The sequence below is a fragment of the Notamacropus eugenii genome, chromosome 2, assembly GCF_028372415.1.
Source record: "Notamacropus eugenii isolate mMacEug1 chromosome 2, mMacEug1.pri_v2, whole genome shotgun sequence".
In the NCBI taxonomy this organism is placed as follows: Eukaryota; Metazoa; Chordata; class Mammalia; order Diprotodontia; family Macropodidae; genus Notamacropus; species Notamacropus eugenii.
In genome coordinates, this window is record NC_092873.1 from 493324302 (window position 1) to 493344523 (window position 20222).

At 40.3% G+C, this 20222-nt stretch overlaps 1 protein-coding gene across 2 annotated transcripts in view; it reads left to right on the forward strand.

Moving 5' to 3' along the window:
- Positions 1-3597: 3597 nt before the first annotated feature.
- Positions 3598-20222, forward strand: part of RPF1 (ribosome production factor 1 homolog) — a 32191-nt gene continuing 15566 nt past the window's right edge. Inside the window, exons 1-3 of one of the 2 annotated variants that reach the window (XR_011975715.1) lie at positions 3598-3880; positions 12884-12940; positions 17511-17591. Coding sequence is in view for 1 of the 2 variants with exons in the window: in XM_072648878.1 (XP_072504979.1) it covers positions 3647-3880; positions 12884-12940; positions 17511-17591 (372 nt within the window). In the remaining variant the exon portion in view is untranslated. The remainder of the gene's footprint in view (positions 3881-12883; positions 12941-17510; positions 17592-20222) is intronic. The other variant, XM_072648878.1, reaches the window with a different exon arrangement.

Here is a 20222-nt window from a genome sequence, read left to right on the forward strand (position 1 = left end):
TTTTTCAACTTCCATCCATTAACCCCAATTCTACCTTCTAAGGCCAGAAAGAACAAATCAAATCCCTTTTTCCCCTCATATGACAGCTCTTCAAATACCTGGAGAGATATCATCCTCTATCCTTCCCTCAAAACAAGAAAGTTACCACTCTACACAATTGCATGATTTTGCAAAGTACAGAATGCAATGACGTCATTTAGTTGCTGGGAATCAGAATGTCATATAGAAGACCCATCAGGAAAACATGAGACATCAATTGTTTTTATTGTCTTTCTGATCACAATTCATTGCTTTAACAATCCTGAGCAACTAAGACCAACTTTAGTATAGGACGGAAATTTTCTGTCTTTCTGAAGACCCCTTTGTCAGGATAAAGGCCTTGAAAATCACCCATCTTCCATCTGCCACTACAAATATAATTTCCCCCCAATTAGGAGGAAGAATACTGCTGCCTGTAAGGAAAATGCAATGAGGTGGTCTGGCTTTTATTGATGATAGCAATGAAATTGCTAAGGAGACCTAGGGGGATTGTCTATAAAATGAAATACTTGTCTAGACTTCTAAGGCCCCTTCCACCTTGAAATCTAGGATTCTCTGAAGATGAGATCCATATGGATAAGCACCATTTCATCTGAAAAAGATCTGAAGATTTTAGTTATCTAAAAGTTCAACCAAAGTCAATAATTCAGTATGGCAGTCCCCAAAGCTAGTGTGATTTTAGGCATCATTAAGAGATATTGGTAGTTTCCAAGATGAGGAAAGTGATTGTCCTGCTGTACACTGCCCAACTCAGGCCATAGTTGCAGTAACAGGTTTATTTGGGGGTATCACATTTTAGGGAGAACATTCATAAGCTGGAGAGCATTTAAAAAAGGTAACCAGGATAGTAATGGGCCTTGAGATCATGCCATCATGACATAGGAGGATTGGCTGAAGGAACGTTTAGGTGATGTTTAACCCGGCAAAGAGAAGCCTTGGCTAGCATGAGAGCTCTTTTCAAAAGGTCAGCCACAAGGAAAAGAGCTTAGATTTATCTTGCTTAGCTCTAGAAGTCAGAATTTCAAGCAATGGATAGAAGTTGAAAAGAAGCAACATTAGAGTGGATGGAATGAAAACCTTCCGAACAATTAAAATTGCTAATTTAAATTCTCATCTTCATTCTTTTTCCAAGGTTGTTATTAGTACTACGAATATCGGTGGAGAGTATTTGAACAATTTTTTTTAATTGTTTCCTCAGAAAGATCTAAGAAACCAAACTTACTGTGTAGCAGAGTTGTGTGTCCTTCATTTCTGAATAGGAATGACATCATGGGTGGGGTCTTGACTAATATGTGAATTGGATTCAATTGTGGCAGAATTGCACTGTCATCAGTCTCATTCTCTCTTCCAGAGTCACTGAGGTCCAGTGACAAGACAAAAGTCAAGATGACCAGTGATGGCACAGGATGCAGTGGGTGACCTTGGTGTTTTCTATGTCTGACCAAGGTCTAAGCATTCTACAATGCCTGCTTCAGCCACCTTCCTGACCAGTGGAATAAACTGTTCTCATTTATCCATTCTGCCAGGGGGAATCTCCACATGCTTGGGGCAAACATACCTCTAACTCACTAACAGGTTTGAGGCATGTGGGTTACTGTTAACATGGTTTAGCCCATCTGCTGAGAAAGTTTACTGGGATGTGGCTGCAGAACATGCTACAGCTTCTTGAAGCCATAGGTGAGAGTTGAGTGCCAGGTAGACACCAAAGGTGCATGAGCAGCCCTGAAAAAGGCTCAGCAAATCCTCACATCAGCTCTCCTTGAGCTCCCCATAAACTCCCTCAGAAAGAATATTGGATTTGGCATGAAAAGACCTAGGTTTAAATCCTGACTCTGTCCCTAACTAGTTGTATGGCTTTTGATTTCTCTCTCAGCCTTGGTTTCCTCATCTGTAGAATGTGGGTATTAGACTATCCCTAAATTCTCTTTTAAAAACAAAGATCCTGTAATCCTTTGATTTACTAAGTTAAACTGCTCTCATTTCCTAAACCAAAAAACTTTCTTCAGTATTTTGAAAATAAAATGACAGCCCTCAAAACTTAGAGAAAGGGGTTCTTTAAACTTTTTTTGGGGGGGTCATAGACTCCTTCAGCAGTCTGCTGAAACCTATGGACCCCTTCTCAGAAAAAATTTTTTTAAAATGCAGAACATAAAATGCATCGGATATCAAAGGAAGTCAAGTACATTAAAATAGTTATCAATATATTTAAAAATCATTAAAATAGATTAAATAATAAATATATAGATTATAAATATATAGATTATATACAAATATACATATTTATAAATATAGATTATAAATAATAAATAAACAGATTAAAAATCTATTCACTGACCCCTTTGAGATGTGTGGACTCCAGGTCTTTGGACCCTTAACTTAGAGGAATTCCAGGAAATAATAACAGTGCTAACTTACATAATAATGGTGACTCACACTTACATAGCACTTTTGAGAGTTACAAAGTGCTTTACTCTCTCACACACACACGCACACCACCAACAACAACTGAGGCAGGTAATACTATTATCCTAGTTTTACAGATAAACAAGTTTCCTTAGAGAGGTTAAGTGACTTTTCCAAGGTCAGATGACTAGAACCAGGACTCAAATACAGGTCTCCCCATTGTAAACCAAGCCCTTTCCACTATTGCTACTAACAGAAGCTCAGGAAATATACCTCCAGGGAAGCAGAAACACATCATAGATCAACTGGGCTACTCTTGTAACAGTAGTCGATAAACTGTATGGCTCAATCCAACCTTCTGCCACTTGCTGATGTTTTAAAGAGTTAGACACAAGCTACATTTATCATCATGTTGCTTGTGAATCAGTAAACCTGCCAACATAAAAACTGCTTAAGCCTGATTCCCATGGAAAGGATTCATCCTGTCTTTGGAATTATTCTGTGGCAGTTAGGAACACACTCCAGGCACTAATGGATCAGATGTTCTGAAGCTGATCTAGGTCAGAAACTAGTTTGCACTTGACACTGTGGGACTTCTTGGATGGGCTCCGGAGCCCCCCAAAAGTCAGTGTAAAGTAAACCAGCAGAGACCGTAACAGGAGCTAGTATTTCTACTTCGTCTTTGCCCCCTGGATGCCCAGCAGTGCCAACCATGAGGGGCTATTGGTTTTTAAAGGTTTTTTTTTTTGATTGAGGGATATGCTTTGGACTAGAAGGAGATCTCTAGCTAGAGGGACGGTCTAGGGGCTGGAATCTGGACCCCCACTCCTTTTATTAGAAAGGAGGAAAGTGAGCCCCCGGGGAGGCAGCGGAGGCAGAATCCAGAACTCAGAACCTGCCCCCTCCCTCCTCTCTTTTTCCTTCTCCCCTCCCCCTCCCTCCTCTCCCCACTCTGAGCCCGCCCCATCTCTCTCTTCCTTTCGCCCTCCTTCTCCCTCTTTCCTTTCCCCATCCCTTTCTCTCCTCCTCCTTTTTTTTTACCTCTCCCCTTCCCTTGTCTCCCTCCATTCACTCTCTCCTCTCTCCTTTCTCCCCTCCCCCTCCCGCCTGCTCCTCCCCGCCCCAGAGCCTAAGTCGGTGACCTGGAAGCGCATGCCAGCGGGAGCCGGAAGCGGAAGTGCATGCGGTCGGCGGAGGCCTAAGCATGGCGGGCAGCGGAGAATCCGGCGGCGGAGGCGAGTATCGGCGGGGTGCGAAGCGGCAAGCCCCGGCCGAGGCGCCTGGGGAGGCCACCGAGGATGGAGCGGCAGAGAGCGGGGCCCCGGAGCAGCAGCGGCCGCGACCCGCGGCCTTCCCGCCGGGCTTCAGCCTCTCGGAGATCAAGAACAAGCAGCGGCGCCACTTCATGTTCGTGCGCTGGAAGCAGCAGCAGCGAAAGGTGCCCGAGACTTGGGGGGGACGGACGGCCTCCGGGAGGGCCGCTCTGCACCTCGGCCTCCTCGTCTTTAAGACGGAGGGGTCGGCCCTCCTGGGGGGGGAGGCGCAGCGGCAGCGGTCCTCTTCGTGACCCTGTGGGGTAGTGGGGGAGGGGGGCCTGGGCCTTAGCCCCGAACCCCGCCGGGCCGGGCTCCGCGTGCCCTGACCCACGTGCAGGCCCCTCGAAGGCTTGAGGACTTTGGTCAGAACCGCTCTCCTCGCCCCGGCCTTTACCGCCTGGACGCCCCTCGAAAATGATAACGACACCCGACATTTATACGGGCCTGCCTGGTGCCGTTGTGACCCCCATTTTACAGTCGAGGAAACCGAGGCAGACAGGTTAGGGGACTTGCCCAGAGGCTCCACTGGGCCACGGAGCTGCCCTCTCTTGGACGCGGCCCAGGGCACCCCAAAATGAGATCCGTGGGTCTCCACTTCCTGAGATCCCAAGCCGCCCCAGATTGCGTTAACTTTTTTTTTGAGTTTGCTGAAACTCCCAGGTCTTTTCCTGAACAACTGCTCATTAATTATACCCTCTCTCATATTTATGAAGTTCATTTCTGGACACACACCGCGTCTGTTATCCCTGTTGGAATCCAGAGCTCTAGCCCTTCAAGCTCCTCTGGGGTCCCAGCCCTGTCAGCCATGGCTTTGGTGATCTGCAGAGGTGACAAATGGGCTATGGACAGGCCTGCTAGGAGAACAGTAGTGTTAGAGCTGAGCCTGGAGGCAGGAAGACTGGCATTCAGGTTTGACCTGGGTTTGCCTCAGTTTCCTCCTCTGTAAAAGGGGAGGATCAAGTGAGATAATACTTGTGTTAGGCACTGCACATAGCCAGCATTATACAAATTTTAGTAGTAGTAGTAGTAGTAATGATTATATTTGCTATGTATGCTTTTATTCAAGTTGTTGATAAAAAAGAAAATGTTTATCATTTCAGGGCCAGGCAAGATTCCTGGAATCCTCCATTGGAGGCCTCCTGTCAGATCAACAATGAACCATTACCCACTACTCTTAAGAGTCCACAAACATCTAACCAGTTCTGACCCGTCTGTTTGTAACAGTAACAGATTCATAACTCTGAATCTTCACTAGGATACATAAGGTTCTTTGTTGAAATATTGGCTACAGTGTAGCAGTGTATGTTCCTAGCAGGACCCTCATCACCGTTGAGTAATCCTGTCAGAAAATGAAGTGTATAGTCTGGCATGTCTGTGTACTTGATGGAACTTCACTGACTTACATGTTCACTGATCATTTCTTCAATGATCTGTTCTAGAATTTTCCCAGGATTCAAAGCCAAGTTTACAATGCTTATAATTTTCAGGCTCTGGTCTTTTTCATTGTTTGAGAATTGGAATAACATTTGTCTTTTTCCAACTTGTACCATCACTTTTTTCCATGATCTTTCAGTCATCACTAATGGTGCCTCCAAATTGAATTTGTGTGGTCTTTCAGAATGAGGATGTTGTTCATCTGGGCCAGAGGACTTCAGTTTATCTAGGGCAGCTAGGTACTTTCTAACTATTTCCTTCCATCTTGGGTATTTGCTCTCACTTAGGAATAGTTAGGTTCAAATCTATTTTCCAGCACTTAGATATTCCCTTAGCCTCAGTTGCCTCCTCTGTAAAATGAAGAAGGTGATAACATCTGTTGTACTTGTCTCTTAAGTACTTAGTGAAAATCAAAGAAGGGACTGATTTTGTTACTCCCCATTTCGATAAACTCCAGGGGCTGCCTGTTACTTCAGGGATCAAATAGGAACTCCTTTGTTTGGTGTTGAGAGCCTTTCCCAACCTACTTTTCCCAGCTCTATTATACCTCATTCCTTTTCATGTGGACTGTGTTTCAGTCAAACTCACTTTCTTACTCTTGCTCATACTGGATACTCCACTTCTGTACCTCTGCACTGTCTGTTTCCTAGGCCTGGAATTCACTCTGTTCTTACCTTTACCTCTTAGAATCTCTGGTTTTGTACATACTTATATATGTACATATCTTCCATGGCTAAATTATAAGCTTCATGAGGACAGCAACTGCTTTACTTTATTATGAATTTTAGCAAACACCAAATTAAAATGAGCATTATAGGAGAGGATTGTAAATGAAGCTGCATGTTATATAGGATTTGCTTTTCTTACATGTACATATCTTTCCTGGGCTAGATTTAGATTATAAGCTTCTTGAGGCAGGGACTGATTCATTTTCATTTTCCATGTGTGTTTGAGAACAGCAGAATATTTTACATGAAACTGAGAACCTCTGTTAAATAGAGGTACCATTTACTTTAAAGTCTGTGATAAGTAGAACAAGTAATTTTTCAAAGCAGGCCTGTTTATGATTTCTGGCTACCTTTCTGTTCTGTATTTTTGGTGATGGTGGTAGACCCCAGACCCAATCTTCCCCCTACCATCTTCTCCCTCCTCTGATGAAAGAAAAAGAAAAACCTTGTAACCAAAATGCATAGTTAAACAAAAGAAATTCCCACATTGGCCACCACTGTTTTACTTTTGTACTCATCTGAGCACTGATTTCAATTATGTCTATGCATATGGCTCCTAGTTCTGTATATTCAGATCTCTTCTATCTCTCTTGAGCTGTCCTTCATCAGCTACCTATTGGTTTCTCCAACTGGATATCTAGGTTGTAGCTTAAATTCAAAATATCAAAATAGAATTGAACTTTCCCTCTTAGAATTGAACTTTCCCTCTAAATCCGGTTTTCTTCCAGAATTCCATTTCTGTATAGAGGCCTGCTATTCTTTTAGTTTCCTAGTTGTGTAATTTTAATAAATATTTATTAAGCACCTACTATGTGCCCAGCACAGTGCACATGTGTACTCTGGCAAAAATAGTCCCTAACCACAGCATGAGACACTGTCTAATGGGGAAGACCATATGCATGCAATTATGTACAAGGAGATCTACCCGGGACAAATTGGAGATAATCCCAGGGGAAGCAATAGCATATTGTAAAAGGTTAGATTTTGGTTGACAGATGAAGAGATGGCATCAGCATGGGGAGGACAGCCAATAAAAAGCACTTAGTTAAGAGTTGGAGTGTCTTCGGTGGGGACCAGCAAGGAGGCCTGTGTTGCTGGAGGCAGCGAGATAGAGGAAGGTTAGAATTGTAGAAAGGGACCAGCTTATGACAGACTTTAAAAGCCTAATGGGATTTTATACTTGATCCTGGAGAAATTAGGGGGTCACTGGAATTTATTGAATAGGGGAATAATGTGGTAAAACTGTGCTTTAGGAAGATCAATCTGTCACTTGAGTGAAGGGTGCCCTGGAGAGGAGAAAGACTTGAGACAGATGGAAGGAGACCATCCAGAAGGCTGTTGCAGTCATGTAGGTCTGAGGTAACTCAGGAGTTACCCTTTATTCCTTCTCCCTTATGCCCCATATGCAATCACTTGGCAAGTCTGGGCTATTTCTCCTCCACGACATTTCAGCCCTTTTATTTGTTAAATAATGACCACCCTATAAAACACGGCCACCACCCTAGTTCATTCCCTCTCATGTCACCTTCTGAACACTTGATTTCAATTATCTCTATGCATATGACTCCTAGTTCTGCATATTCAGATCTCTTCTATTTCTCCCAGGGTCTCTCCCAGGACTCTACCCTGGACTTTGGCATCAGCCTCCTAATTGGGTACCCAGCTTTCAGTCTGTCCCTTCAATTCATATGAAAAGTAAATATTAAAATATTCCTAACCTTGTCTTGTCACTCCTGCTCAAAAAAAAGTTTGCTGTCTCCCTATTGCCACTAGATTCCTTCCCAATTTGACCCCAGCCTACTTTTCCAGGTTTATATCATGTTACTGCCCTCGTATCATTTGTTCTCCATCCTTTTCATTCTTTCCTCAAAGGCAGTTAGCTGGTGGCCCTTGGCAAGACTGCTGACTCATCAATCCAGAAGACCAGAGTTCAGACACTTAGTAACTATGTGACCCTGGTTAACTTCTGTCTGCCTCACTTTATTTAATTGTAAAATGGGTGTAATAGCAGCACCTCGCAGAGCTGTTGTGAAAATCAAGTGAGATAAAATTTGTAACAGCACTTAGCATAGTGTCTGACATTGTAGGTGCTATATAAATGCTTCTTCCCTTCCCCTGCTTGGAGTGCCCTCTGTTCTTACCTCTTGAGATCTCTGGCTTCCTTCAAGGCAGGGGTCCATGTTGTCACCTCCAGAAGGCCTCTTTGATCTAGTACTCTTTTACTTCTTGAAATGGTGATGTTTATACTTGTCTCTGTTGTAGTTCATCAGCAGAAAAGAAATAATAGGTGACAATTATATAGCTCTCTAATGTTTCTAAAGTGCTTTCTACACATTCTCATTTGATCCTCACCACAACTCTTTGTGGGAGGCATTATTACTCCTATTTTAAGATGAGGAAACTGAGGCTCAGGTTGTGATTCGCATAGTTATAGAATCCCAATTTTAGAAGCATCTGAAATAAAATCATCTGACCAGTGGTTAGCTAGTCTTTTATTGAAGATAGCTTGTGATGGAGCCACTCAGTACCACCATGTCTGAAACAGTGCATTCTGCTGTTGGATCGTTCTAATTGTTAGGAAAATATTCCTACCAGCCATCCTAATTTGCCTCCTTTCCATGACTACTTTTTGCCCCTCCCTCTGCTTTCTGATGTCAAACAGAACATGAGAACCTCTCGAAGGTACTTGGAGACAGTTGTCAAGTTCTGTCTCCCCTACCTTCTTCAATCCTCTTTCTAGACTAAAAATCTCCAGGTTCTTCAGCTGATCCTTTTGGCATAAGTTTGAGGCCCTTCACCGTTCTGTTGGGCTCTTGATGCTCCAGATTTTCAGTGGTCTTCTTAAAATTTAGTGCCCAGAACTAAACACACATGTGACCTGACCGGATGGTTACAGCAGGACCATCCCTTTTTTCTTAGAAGGTGTTCTTTCTTTTAGTACAGCCCAGCGGTACATTAATGTTTTTGGCTCCCACATCATATTGTTGACTAATACTGAGTTTGCCAGCCATTAGAATCCCGAGATCTCTTTCAGACACACTGTTGTCTAACCGTGCCCCTGCCATCTTGAGGTTTTTCTTTTTTTTTCTTTTCTTTTTATTCAACCTGAAGCATAAGTCTTTGTATTTAAAATTCATCAGACTGTAAACTTGAGAGTGGGTTTTTTTTCATTCATTGTATTTAAGTGCTTCTTGTTACATTACATTTAATGTAATGCCCATTACATTTAATGTAATGCCCATTACATTTAATCCTATTCAATACCACTGTGCTGGCCTCACAAGATCCTTTTGGCTACCCGTTCTCAACCACTGTTAGCCATCTCTTAACCGCTGTGTTTCTTCTGTAGATTTGATAAGGAGACCATGTACCTTTATCCAGACCATAGATTAAAAAGGCTGAAATGGTACAGGGTGAAGCAGAGATCCCCGGAATGCTCTGCCAGAGATTTCCCATCTCTTCTGACTTAGATCCGGCTCTGTTTCCACTACCTCTTGAGCAGGTGACTTCAGTTCATCAAGAGCATTAAGTCTTCAATTCTTTGGGAACCCATTTGGACTTCTCTTGGCAGAGATACTGGTTTGCCATTTTATTTTCCAGTATATTTTATAGATGAGGAAACTGAGGCAAACAGGGTTAAGTGACTTGCCTAGGGTCACACAGCTGGGAAATGTGAGGCCAGATTTGACCTCAGAAAGATGAGTGTTCCTGACTCCAGGGCTGGCACTCTATGCACTATGGCACCCCCTAGCTATCCCAGACCCTTACTGTCACCTTCCTGTTAGCCACTTTAGTTCCCATTGTTGCCTGTCTGTAGATGATTTTCTTTGGCAGAGAAAAGAGTCTCATAGTAAGAGCTTAGTAGCCTTCTTTCTATCATAAATTATAATCCTACCCACCCAAAGTAGCAGCCTTATTTCTTCTTTGATCCTTTTCTTCAGTATAGCTTTTTTTAATTTTATTTTTTTATTATTTTGTTTTCAGTGTTCTACAATCACTTCCATGTAACTTAGATTTTTTTCCCTCCTTCCCCACTCCCTCCCTGAGATGGCGTACAGTTTTATGTAGGTTCTACACATACATTCCTATTAAATACATTTTCACCTTAGTCATGTTGCATAGAAGAATTAAAATGAATGGGAGAAATCATAAAACAAAACACAATACAAAAGAAAATGGTCTGCTTCATTCTGTGATTAAATTCCATAGTTCTTTTTCTGGATGTGGAAGGTGTTTTGCCTCAAGAGTTCATTAGGAATTTTTGAAGTTCTTGCATTGCAATGAAGTACTAAGTCTACCAGAAAAATTCCTCACACACTGTGGTTGTTGCTGTGTACAAAGTTCTCCTGGTTCTGCTCCTTTCCCTCAGCATCAGTTCATATAAGTCCTTCCAAGTCTCTCTGAAGTCTTCCTGTTCATCATTTCTTATAGCACAATAGTACTCCATTACAGTCATATACCATAATTTTTTCAGCCGTTCCCCAGTTGATGGGCATCCCCTTGATTTCCAGTTTTTGGTTACCACAAAGAGAGCTGCTATAAATATTTTTGTACATGTGGGACCCTTTTCCATTTTTATGATCTCCTGGGGGTACAGTCCTAGAAGCAGTTCAATATAGCTTTTTAAAAAACCTTCATAAAAACCTTTTTGTTGGCCTAGCTTTCCTCAAGCTTATTCAGTCTCAAGCTTATTCAGAAATTTAGAACTCCTGACACCATTTTTACGATACTGTACTACAAATTTGTATTTATCCTTTGTCACCTTCTGTCTATCTTCTGTAAGTCTACGTTGATTGGTGAGTTCTCTGTACATCCATATCAGGTTCTGTAGACAGTTACCATTTTTCTTCCTCATTGGAAGACTCATTAAGTCATGAGAATTTCTCATCTCTCCTGGACTGAATTCCCTTGTCACATTTTAGTCTATGAGATACTAAGGTTCTTGTGAAACCTTTCTCTTCATTTCCCAGAAGCTGGAGTGTTTGCCTTGTCTGTCCTCTCCTCTTTCGGCATTTCCCCCTTAGCAGCCAGTTCTACTCTGTTGGTCAGAGTAGTCAGCTCCATCCTTGCAGATTTGCTTTTCATTCTTGTGAAGGTTGGAATTAGCATTAAGATGAGTTGAGAGGTTTTTAACAGTTCTGCTTTTGGCAGAGAAATGTAGCTCCAGCAGATGTGTGGATAATTAGTCCCCATCATTACTATATCATGACTTTGGGTCAGGCTTATCATCATATTACTTATGTGTTTGCTCTGTCCAGGCACTGTGTAGTCTGTTTTGATGACAGACTAACTTCTGTTTGTCACTCCATGGATCAGCCTTTATGCTCTCTACCATGTTTTCTCACATGAAAATATGTTTTTAATATGCTATCTTCTACTGCCTCTGCTCCCTTTTTACCTTATTCAAAGCAATAGCTATGAGGTTGTCCAGGTAGGGACTGTGTGAAGCAGAATTCAAACAGGAGTCTTTTTATCCACTATTCCATGCTGCATACTCCAGAAGCACTGGTTTTTTCATTTTGTCTTCGTATCTTTGGTTTCTAGCACAGTACCTTTTACATAGTAGGGGCTTAATAAACACTTTTGGATTGGATTGGAATGTGACATAAACATGCAAAAGTTGACTACAGCCAAATAAAATAGGACCTTAAATGCCAGACTGAGGAGTTTGTGTTTGTTTGTCAAGGCCACAGGAAGTCAGAACTTCTTGAGAAGGAAGGAGTGTGGCGTCATTCAGTAAGTTATTAAATACCTACTAGACCAGTCACTTTACTAAGTGTTAAGAGAAAAGGGAGAATAGATATGGGACATGATCTGTGTTTTAATACCGATGCTTTTTACCTCTTCTAACAGCTATGTGGAGAATGGGTTGGAGAGAGGAGGAAATAGAAATGGGTCTAATCAGAGGCATTAGTTTAGAGAGTAGGTGATTTTAGCAGAAAAAGTGCTAGATTTGAAGGCTGTGGAGACCTGGATTCATCATTTACAACCTGTGTGTCCATAGGCAAATTAGAACCTCTCTTGAAACTTAGCTTCCTTAGCTATGGAATGAGGGGGCTGCATTAGAATTCCAAGGCCTTTTCTTGCTCTAAATCTATGATCCTATGCTATCCATTAGGTAAGTGTGTGACACTGAAATGTGGTCAGAATTTAAAGTAAACTGAAATGTTTCTTCTATGATGTGCTCTCCTTCAGCAAAATCTGCCAAAGCTAGTTCTAAAAAGGTTAGCAATGAATTAAGAAGCACAGTACAATTCGTGACATTTAGAATCCCAAGCCTTCTCTGCAGAATTTTTATCTACTTTGACTAAAAGCAAAAGAAGGTTACTGCAGGGAATTTTGTGACTCAACATTCCACCGCCATCAGACTTTATGTAGGACTTCAAGATCTATAAATTTCTTTACATATAGGATCTCATTAAAACCACAACATCCCTGGGAAGTGGGTTTCATAGCAGTTATCCCTATTTTACAGAGGGAGAAACCAAGGCTCAGAGAGATGAAGTCATTTGTGCTTGTAAGGTTTGGAGGTGGGCTTGAAATAGTCTTAAACTCAGCACTTTCCATTGTACCATGTTGCCTCTCATAATGGAAAAGAGCACAAAAGCACTTAATGTAAAAAAGAAAATAGAAAATGCTTGGCTCATAGTAGGCAGCTGATGAGTGATTTGAGTTCTAGAATTTGAATAAAGGAAAAGTTGGGTGTTACTGAATCAAAGAAAGGAGATAATTGGTAAAGAATTACTGTTAAATTTTAATTTAATGGGTCAAACAATGCTTTGCCTTACACACATGGTCATTATTTTGAGTTGAAATCTGTATTTTAAAAATAATGCTAAGAAGTATCTTCATAGCTGATGGTGACTGACAGCTTTAAATTATTTTCAGGTCTTTATTTAATAATCTGGTAATTTTTGGTGTGTATGTATAATATAATTTTTATTCATTTTTTTTATCCTTTAGGAAAAATTGGCAGCTAAGAAAAAACTTAAAAAAGAGAGAGAGGCCCTTGGAGATAAGGTAAATACAAACTTTCACTTTTTGTGATTTCTATTTTGTATGCTCCGAAATAACTCAACAGACTGAGTACATGTTGTTATGAACACAATAGGAACTTAATAAATGTGGCCACTGGGGGAGCTACAAAATTAATAGATAAGAGGGGCAGGAATCAAAACAGGTAACTACCTGATAGATTTAGTTATTAGAGCAGGTACAAAAGAAATTCTTATTTGATATCTACAGGGAAAGGTCCACAGTGTGGATCAGGGAAAACTTGTTTCAGGAGATGGCTTTTGATTTTGGCTTAAAAAATCTGGTTAGGAGTTGAGCAGTTGAGGAGGGAAGTGAAGAATATTTTGACATTGTTGTGGTGGGAAAGTTTGTCATGTGTTTGGCAGACAGTCTTATTTGGCTATAGAATGGAATTCATAGAGAGGAATTCTCTGAAATAATAAAGATGCTTGTATATGTTTCTATCCCTTTGTGGTTTGCAAAGCACTTCTTACAAAAACCTGAGGCAGGTAGGAAAGACGGACGACAGAGCAGACCTGCAGTTTTGTGATTGCTATGAATCTGCTTATTTCACCCTGTGTCCGTTCATATGTTCACCCATGCTTCTGAAGTCTTCATAATGGTGACTTCTTACAAAGCAGTGATATTCCATTACATTCACACAACCCACAATGGTTTTTAGCCATTTCTTAAATTATAGGCACATTCGTTTCTCAGTTTTTGCTGTTGTAACTATTTTGTTTTATGTGGGAACTTTGTCTTTGACTCCTTGGGGTATATGCCTTACAGTAGCGTCTTGGGTCAGAGGGCATGTTAGTCACTTTTTAAAATAATTCCAAATTGCTTTGCAGAAGAGTTGGACCCATTTGTACCTCTACCAGCGGTACGTTAATGTGTCAGTCGTTTCATAGCCACTCTAACATGAGCTGTGCCCATCTTTTGTCACCTTTACCAATTTGCTGAGGATAAGGTGAAGCCTCAGAATGTTTTGATTTGCACGTCTGTTATTTTATTATCAGTGACTTGGAGAATTTTTCACATGGTTGTTAATAGGTTACAGCTTTTCTTCTAAGAACTCCTTGACCACATGCCCATTAAGGAATGGCTTTTGGTATGATATTTGTTATTTCTTTGTAGATCTTAGATATCAGACACTCATCAAAATATTTGATGCAAACATTTTTCCCTCTGTACAGCTTCTGTTTAGTAGCACTGATAGTGTTATTGCAAAAAACTTTTTAATTTCATGTAATCAAGATTACCTGTTTTATATTTTATTTGGTTAAGAACCTTCCCCCAGCCATATTTGTGAAAGTTTCATGATAAGGTTCTCTTCTAATCATCATATGGTATTGACTTGTTAAATTCAGGTTGCACTTATTGTGGTACATAGTTTAAGATACACTGGTATAAACCTAATTTCTGCCACACTCTACTTTTCCATCTTCCTTATAGTTCTTATCCGATAGGGAGCGCTTTCCCAAGCAATTTTCATTTTCAGGTTTTTTTGAACATTTAGTTATTGAGATCAGTTAATTTCAGTTTCCTCTTTGTCTAATTTTAATCCTCCATCAGATAGTTTTGAGGGTTGCTGCTTTAAGGTATGATCTGAGATTTGGAAGTGCTGTTTGCAGCAGATCTCAAAAAATGAAAATGGGAGGGAAGTGAAAGAATACATTCCAGGAATGGAAACAACATTCATTCACTTCAAGATGTGAAGACAAGAAGAGAGGGTCGGAAATAGTCAACACTGGTTTGAATGTGGATTATTTGAAGGAGGAGTAATATGAGATAAAGACAGAAGGTTTCTTTAGAATCAGGCTATGGTGGGGCCATATAGCCTTCTGCCAGGATAAGAAGTTTTTATTTTATTCCATCAAATTCAGTATTTACTGGCATCTACTATATGCACATCACTCTATTGGGAGAAAACTAGAAGTTTAGTAGGCAGTGGGGAGTCATTGAAGGTATTTGAGTGAAGGAGTGCCAGTGTCCGAGAGGACATTTTTGGGAGCATAGGCTTGAGAAGAAAGTTCAGTTAGGGCATGTTAAAAACAAAGTGTCAAGAAGAGCCCCTTAGCAAGTAGTTAGAAATGTGGGACTGGAGCTCAGGGAGAAAGTCAGGTCTGGATGGAGATAGAGAGAGAACAGAAGTCAGAGGAATGAATGCAAGACCAAAGAAAGCCTTAACAGTGCTGCTGTGCTGAGGTATTCCCTTTGAGATGACTTCCAATTTTCCTGTTGCACATATCTTGTTTGTAGCAGTTATTTGCACTCTGAGCTACTTGAGGGTAGGAACCAGGTTCCAGGGGTTTTGGTTTTTGGTTTTGTTTTATATATCCCCAGACCTTAGCATGATGCCTGGCACGTAGGAGGTACTTCACAAATGCTTGCTGACTTAACTTGACATGATATGAATGCTCACACTTAGGAGCCAGCGAAGGAGACAGAGTTCATACAGAAAAGAGGGTGTAGAAGTATCATGTTTAATTCACTGGGAAAATCCAGGAGCATGAGGATACCCCTTTCTCACCCCCCCCCCCCCCAAAGGATATTCTATTTGATTGGGTTACATTGAAGGAGAACAGTTGTGAAGGGTAGGGCAGAAGCCAGTTTGTAAGTACCTAAGGAGTGAATGGGTGAAGATGAAGAGCAACATTTATTAATCTCTTAGTATATGCCAAGTACTATGCTGTACAGTGGGGATACAAAGAAAGGCAGAAATAAGTCATTGCCCTCAAAGAGCTTACATTCTAATAGGAGAGACATTTTAATAAAGATATACCAGGTGCTTACAGAATAAAGGAAAGGTATCCTTAGAGGGAGGAGACTCTTACTGTGGTGGGTGGGTGGGGAATCTGAGAAAATCCTCCCACAGAAGGTAGCACTTGAGCTGAACCTTGAACAAATCTGGGAATGTCAGGAGATGGAGGTGGGGTGCAAAAGCATCCTAGTGATGGTGTACAGTGTGCCAAAAGACCCAGAGATGGAAGTGGAGCCATGTCATGGTTGATCTATAGCAAGGAGGCTAGGTCAGCATGGCTGGAGCAGTGTGTAGGGTGGGAGTCCAGACTGAGAAGACAGGAAATTTAGGGAGGGGTCAGGTTTGAAGAGTCTTAAATGCCAAATGATACATTATTATTTCATTTTAGAGAAAACAGGAAATGATGATCAGGGGTAAGGTGGTCAAACTCAACCTTTAGAAAAATCATTTTGATAGCATATAGCTACCAAAAGGAGAAAGGATTGAAAGAGGGGGAGAGACTCGAGACAAGGTACAAATTAGAAGACTTGTGAAGTAGTCCAGGTAGGAAGTGATAGGTCTCGAACTGTGTGGTAAAGGTGTGAGTGGAGAGAAGATAATATATGAAAGAGGTTGTGAAGGTAGAAATGACAAATCTGGCAACTGATTGGATTGTTGGGAGAGTAAGAGAGGATTCAGGGATGATCATGACGGTTTCAAACCTGGGTGATTGAGAGGATAGTGTCCTCAATAGTAATGAAACTTGAAAGAGGAATGTTTTGGAGAGGAGGAAGGAGATAATGAACTGCATTTTGCATCTATTAAGTTTGAGAGTGAAGGCAGTCAGCGTAGACTGTTCTTTTGAGAACGGCGATTCTTAACCTGGCGATCTGTGCCCTTGTTTTTTAAGTATTTTGGACACTATTGGACAATATTTCCTTCATAATGCTCTGAGTTTTATTTTATGCATTTAACAACATGATTCCGCATAGGAGTCTTTAGGCTTCACCAGATTACTGTCCAAGGAGTCCATGACACCAGAAAGGTTTAAGAACTTTGTTCCAGGGCTTTGAATGTGAGCAAGGAGAGCAAACAAGAGCCTGAAGAGACAGTGTCAAGGAAAGGCTTTTTTTTTCCTTAAAGCATGGAGAGACCTACACATGTCTGTTATCTGAGGAGAAGCTGCCAATTGAAGGGGAGAATTTCAAAATTTCAAGGAGAAAGAACAGTTAGAACAACACTTCGGAGAAGACAGGAAGGGAGGGGATGATGGGTATAGAACTGAAAAGGAATTTAAAGATTGCATATTCCAACCCCCTCATTTTACAGATGAATAAACTGAGACCTGAGGAGACTAAGTTACTAGCTACCTGATAAGTGGGCCTGTGATTACAAATCCACTGGAATCTGGATGTTGTCTGCGTACCTGGCTTCAGTTGTTTATGTATTTCTTAAAGTAAACTTTGATCTGTGATGCTAATTACATAAGGTTTTCCTTCCATCTCTTGCTTTTGTTTTATCTTATTGGTGATTCGTTATCCATATTTAAGCTTAGTTTCTTTTCTAAACAGTTGCTGCCAAGTTTTGATCATTTTCATTTTTGTTATTATTTCTGCTAGAGGTCACCCTACCATAAAGGTAAAATATCTTGTTTGGGGATTTTGCTTCTTAGTCTAGTGAGGAATTAAAAATAAAGTAATGGCTATAATAGGGTTTTTCTTTTGGGAACTGCTTTCATGTTTAAATTGCCTTGACCCTCAAAATTAATATTATAAAAATGTGCATGTGAAGTGTGTCTAATGTTTGAAAATCAATACTTGTTTTTTAATGTAGGCACCACCAAAACCAGTGCCCAAGACCATCGAAAACCAGAGAGTTTACGATGAGACGATAGTGGATCCTAATGATGAAGAGGTAATCTTAGAAATTTTACATAAAATTGAGTTACCATACCTTGTACTTTATTTATTAGGTGACAGTGTGCATGTATATTCTGCTATTTGTTTTTAAGTACTTTTACTTAAATTAACTGATTTCCACAACTCTGTGAGATAGTTCCTGCAAGTGATGTAACCCTTACTTTTCAGAGGAGGACACTAGGATTTGCTTGTTATCACGTAGCTTATTGGTGTGGGAAGTTTGATTTGATCCTAGAACTAATACTCTTTCTGTTATGTTTACTCTGCTGCCCCAGTTTTAAAACCAAAATGCTCTTTGAGCTATTCAGTTGACCCAGTTATTTAGATTGTTGTATTTTATGTTTTAGTATTTATTCGTTGTTGACTTAGCCATAGAACATATTTCTGTTTTCTAAAAGCATATAGTGTTTTGTGTTTGCATTCACTTTTCAGTGTATGTCATTTGTAGAATTTTTTGAGGTTTGATTGTTACGTACTTAAAAATGTATTATGTATTGAGATTTGAGACTCTTTTTTTGTCTTTGTGTCTGGACTTTGATCTCATTGGCATAATGAATTCTGGTGAGAGGTGTAACAGCAAGGACCCTGGCATACACAAGAGGGCCTGCTGTACAGGTTCTTAGATCTGCTTTTCTAAAAGGAAAGCAACTTTTGATGAGTCAACAATCTACTTTAATCAAGCACATATAACATTCACTTAGTTCAGTACCCTGAACTTCAGAGAAAATAGAAACAGAAATTACAAACAGAAAGACCCACAGACAGGGCTTCCAGCTGTCAGACCACAGACAATGCATACATCATTACCAGAGAGAGAAGTACCAACTCTGGGTTTTCAAAGCTGGGAGAGCTCCTTAGCAGCTGCCCAAAGTCTCATCTGTCACAAGAGCCTTCTTCCAAAAATATAAACCTAAAAGTAAAACCTCACTTCAGAGTATATATACACTTGTATGCAAATACTAACAAGTATTTTTATAGGAGAAGAGATTAAGAGTAAGTTTGTCATGTGAAGAGGAAAAGATACAGAGATTGTTAGATGGGTGGATGCTCTTCTCTTGGGAAAGAGATATAAAGGAGATTTGTGTAATGAACATTCAGGTAAATCCTTTTTCCCCCTGCCAATATCAGCAAATAGGTAAAGACAGTTTGGTGGTAGGAGATGGGAAAGTTTTCTGTAGCCATAGTAGTTGTTAATTGCCTGATTATCTGTAATCTTGTAGGAGGAAAAAATGGGCCCCAAAAGTCGTCAAAACTTCTTTAAAGAAATTCAAAAACTTTTTCAAGTCTAGTATTTCAATAAAAAATTATTTTTCTGATAAACTTTTGCTAAGTCTAAGTCTCAAAATAAAGATATACAAGTTGAAAATAATCATTTTCAAAAGATATCAACTCCAAAATATGTAAAAGTTACACCTGAGTCCAGTGACTGAGAAGTCTAACATGTGACCAGAGCAGTTAAACCTAATGGTGGAAGAAAGGCTGCACAGGACTTTGATGCCTAGAGAAATACTGGAACTTAAAATATAAAGTCTAAAGAGTAAAGATTCATAGTGAACTAAAACCTCTGTTGGAAACCAGGATCACATGAATCAGTAGTTAATGATGTTGCAGACGTAGTGTGAGTCTTAAGGTATGGTAAGTATATGCTTTTGCTGCGTATTGCTGCTTAGATAAGACCTTTATTCAAATAGTGGGAAAACATGATACTCCTTCAGTTAAGCATGTCTGGTGCTCAGATCATGAGGCTCCATATCTAAGATAGTCGTTTAATTTGTTTCTTAAGTATAATATATCCAAGAGGAAATCCTGTTGAAATTTTGGGTGTACAGTAGCAAAACTATGTGTCTACAACAGAAAGTTTTAAAACTCAAAAAAGTAGTTTAAATGATTTGAAAGGTGTAATAATGAGTCATAACTGCCAATGAAGATGTGAATTTTACATATTTTGGGATTGATATCTTTTAAAAATGATTATTTTCAACTTGCGTATCTATTTTGGGACTTGATTTAGTGAGATTTTATCAGAAAACAACTTTTTATTGAAATACTAAATTTAAAACATTTTTGAATTCTTAAAAGAAGTTTTGACTAATTTTAGGGCCTATCTTTTTCTCCCACAAGATTTTATTATTAGGGGTCTGCAATGTACCAGGCATTATGGAGGCAAAACATGGGAATTCAGAGATAAGCAAACCAATTCTTTTCCTCAAGTATCTTGCATTCTAGTGGGAGAGACAACATGGATGGATGGATGGAGAGATATATACAAGACACATATACAACAGATTTAGAGTAGCCTGGGACAGAAAGGCCTGGAATCCTAATGGAACCAGGAAGCCTCCTACAGAAAACAATGCTTGAAATGAGTCCATCTGGAAAAGAAACCAGCAGAAGGGAGGAGCCACCATGTTGAGCATGAGGCACAACCAGGGCAATCACAGACCCTGGAGAGGATGTGTGAGAAATAGCAAGCTGTCCACTATGGATACAGAGAAATGTGGAGTGGAGAGGTAGGAAGAGGCTGGCTTGTCTGACATTTGAAGTGCCAGTTGTTGATATTTGATCCTGAATCGGGATAAGGCAGCTAGGTGGTGCTGTGGTTAGTGCTGGGCCTTGCTGTTAGGAA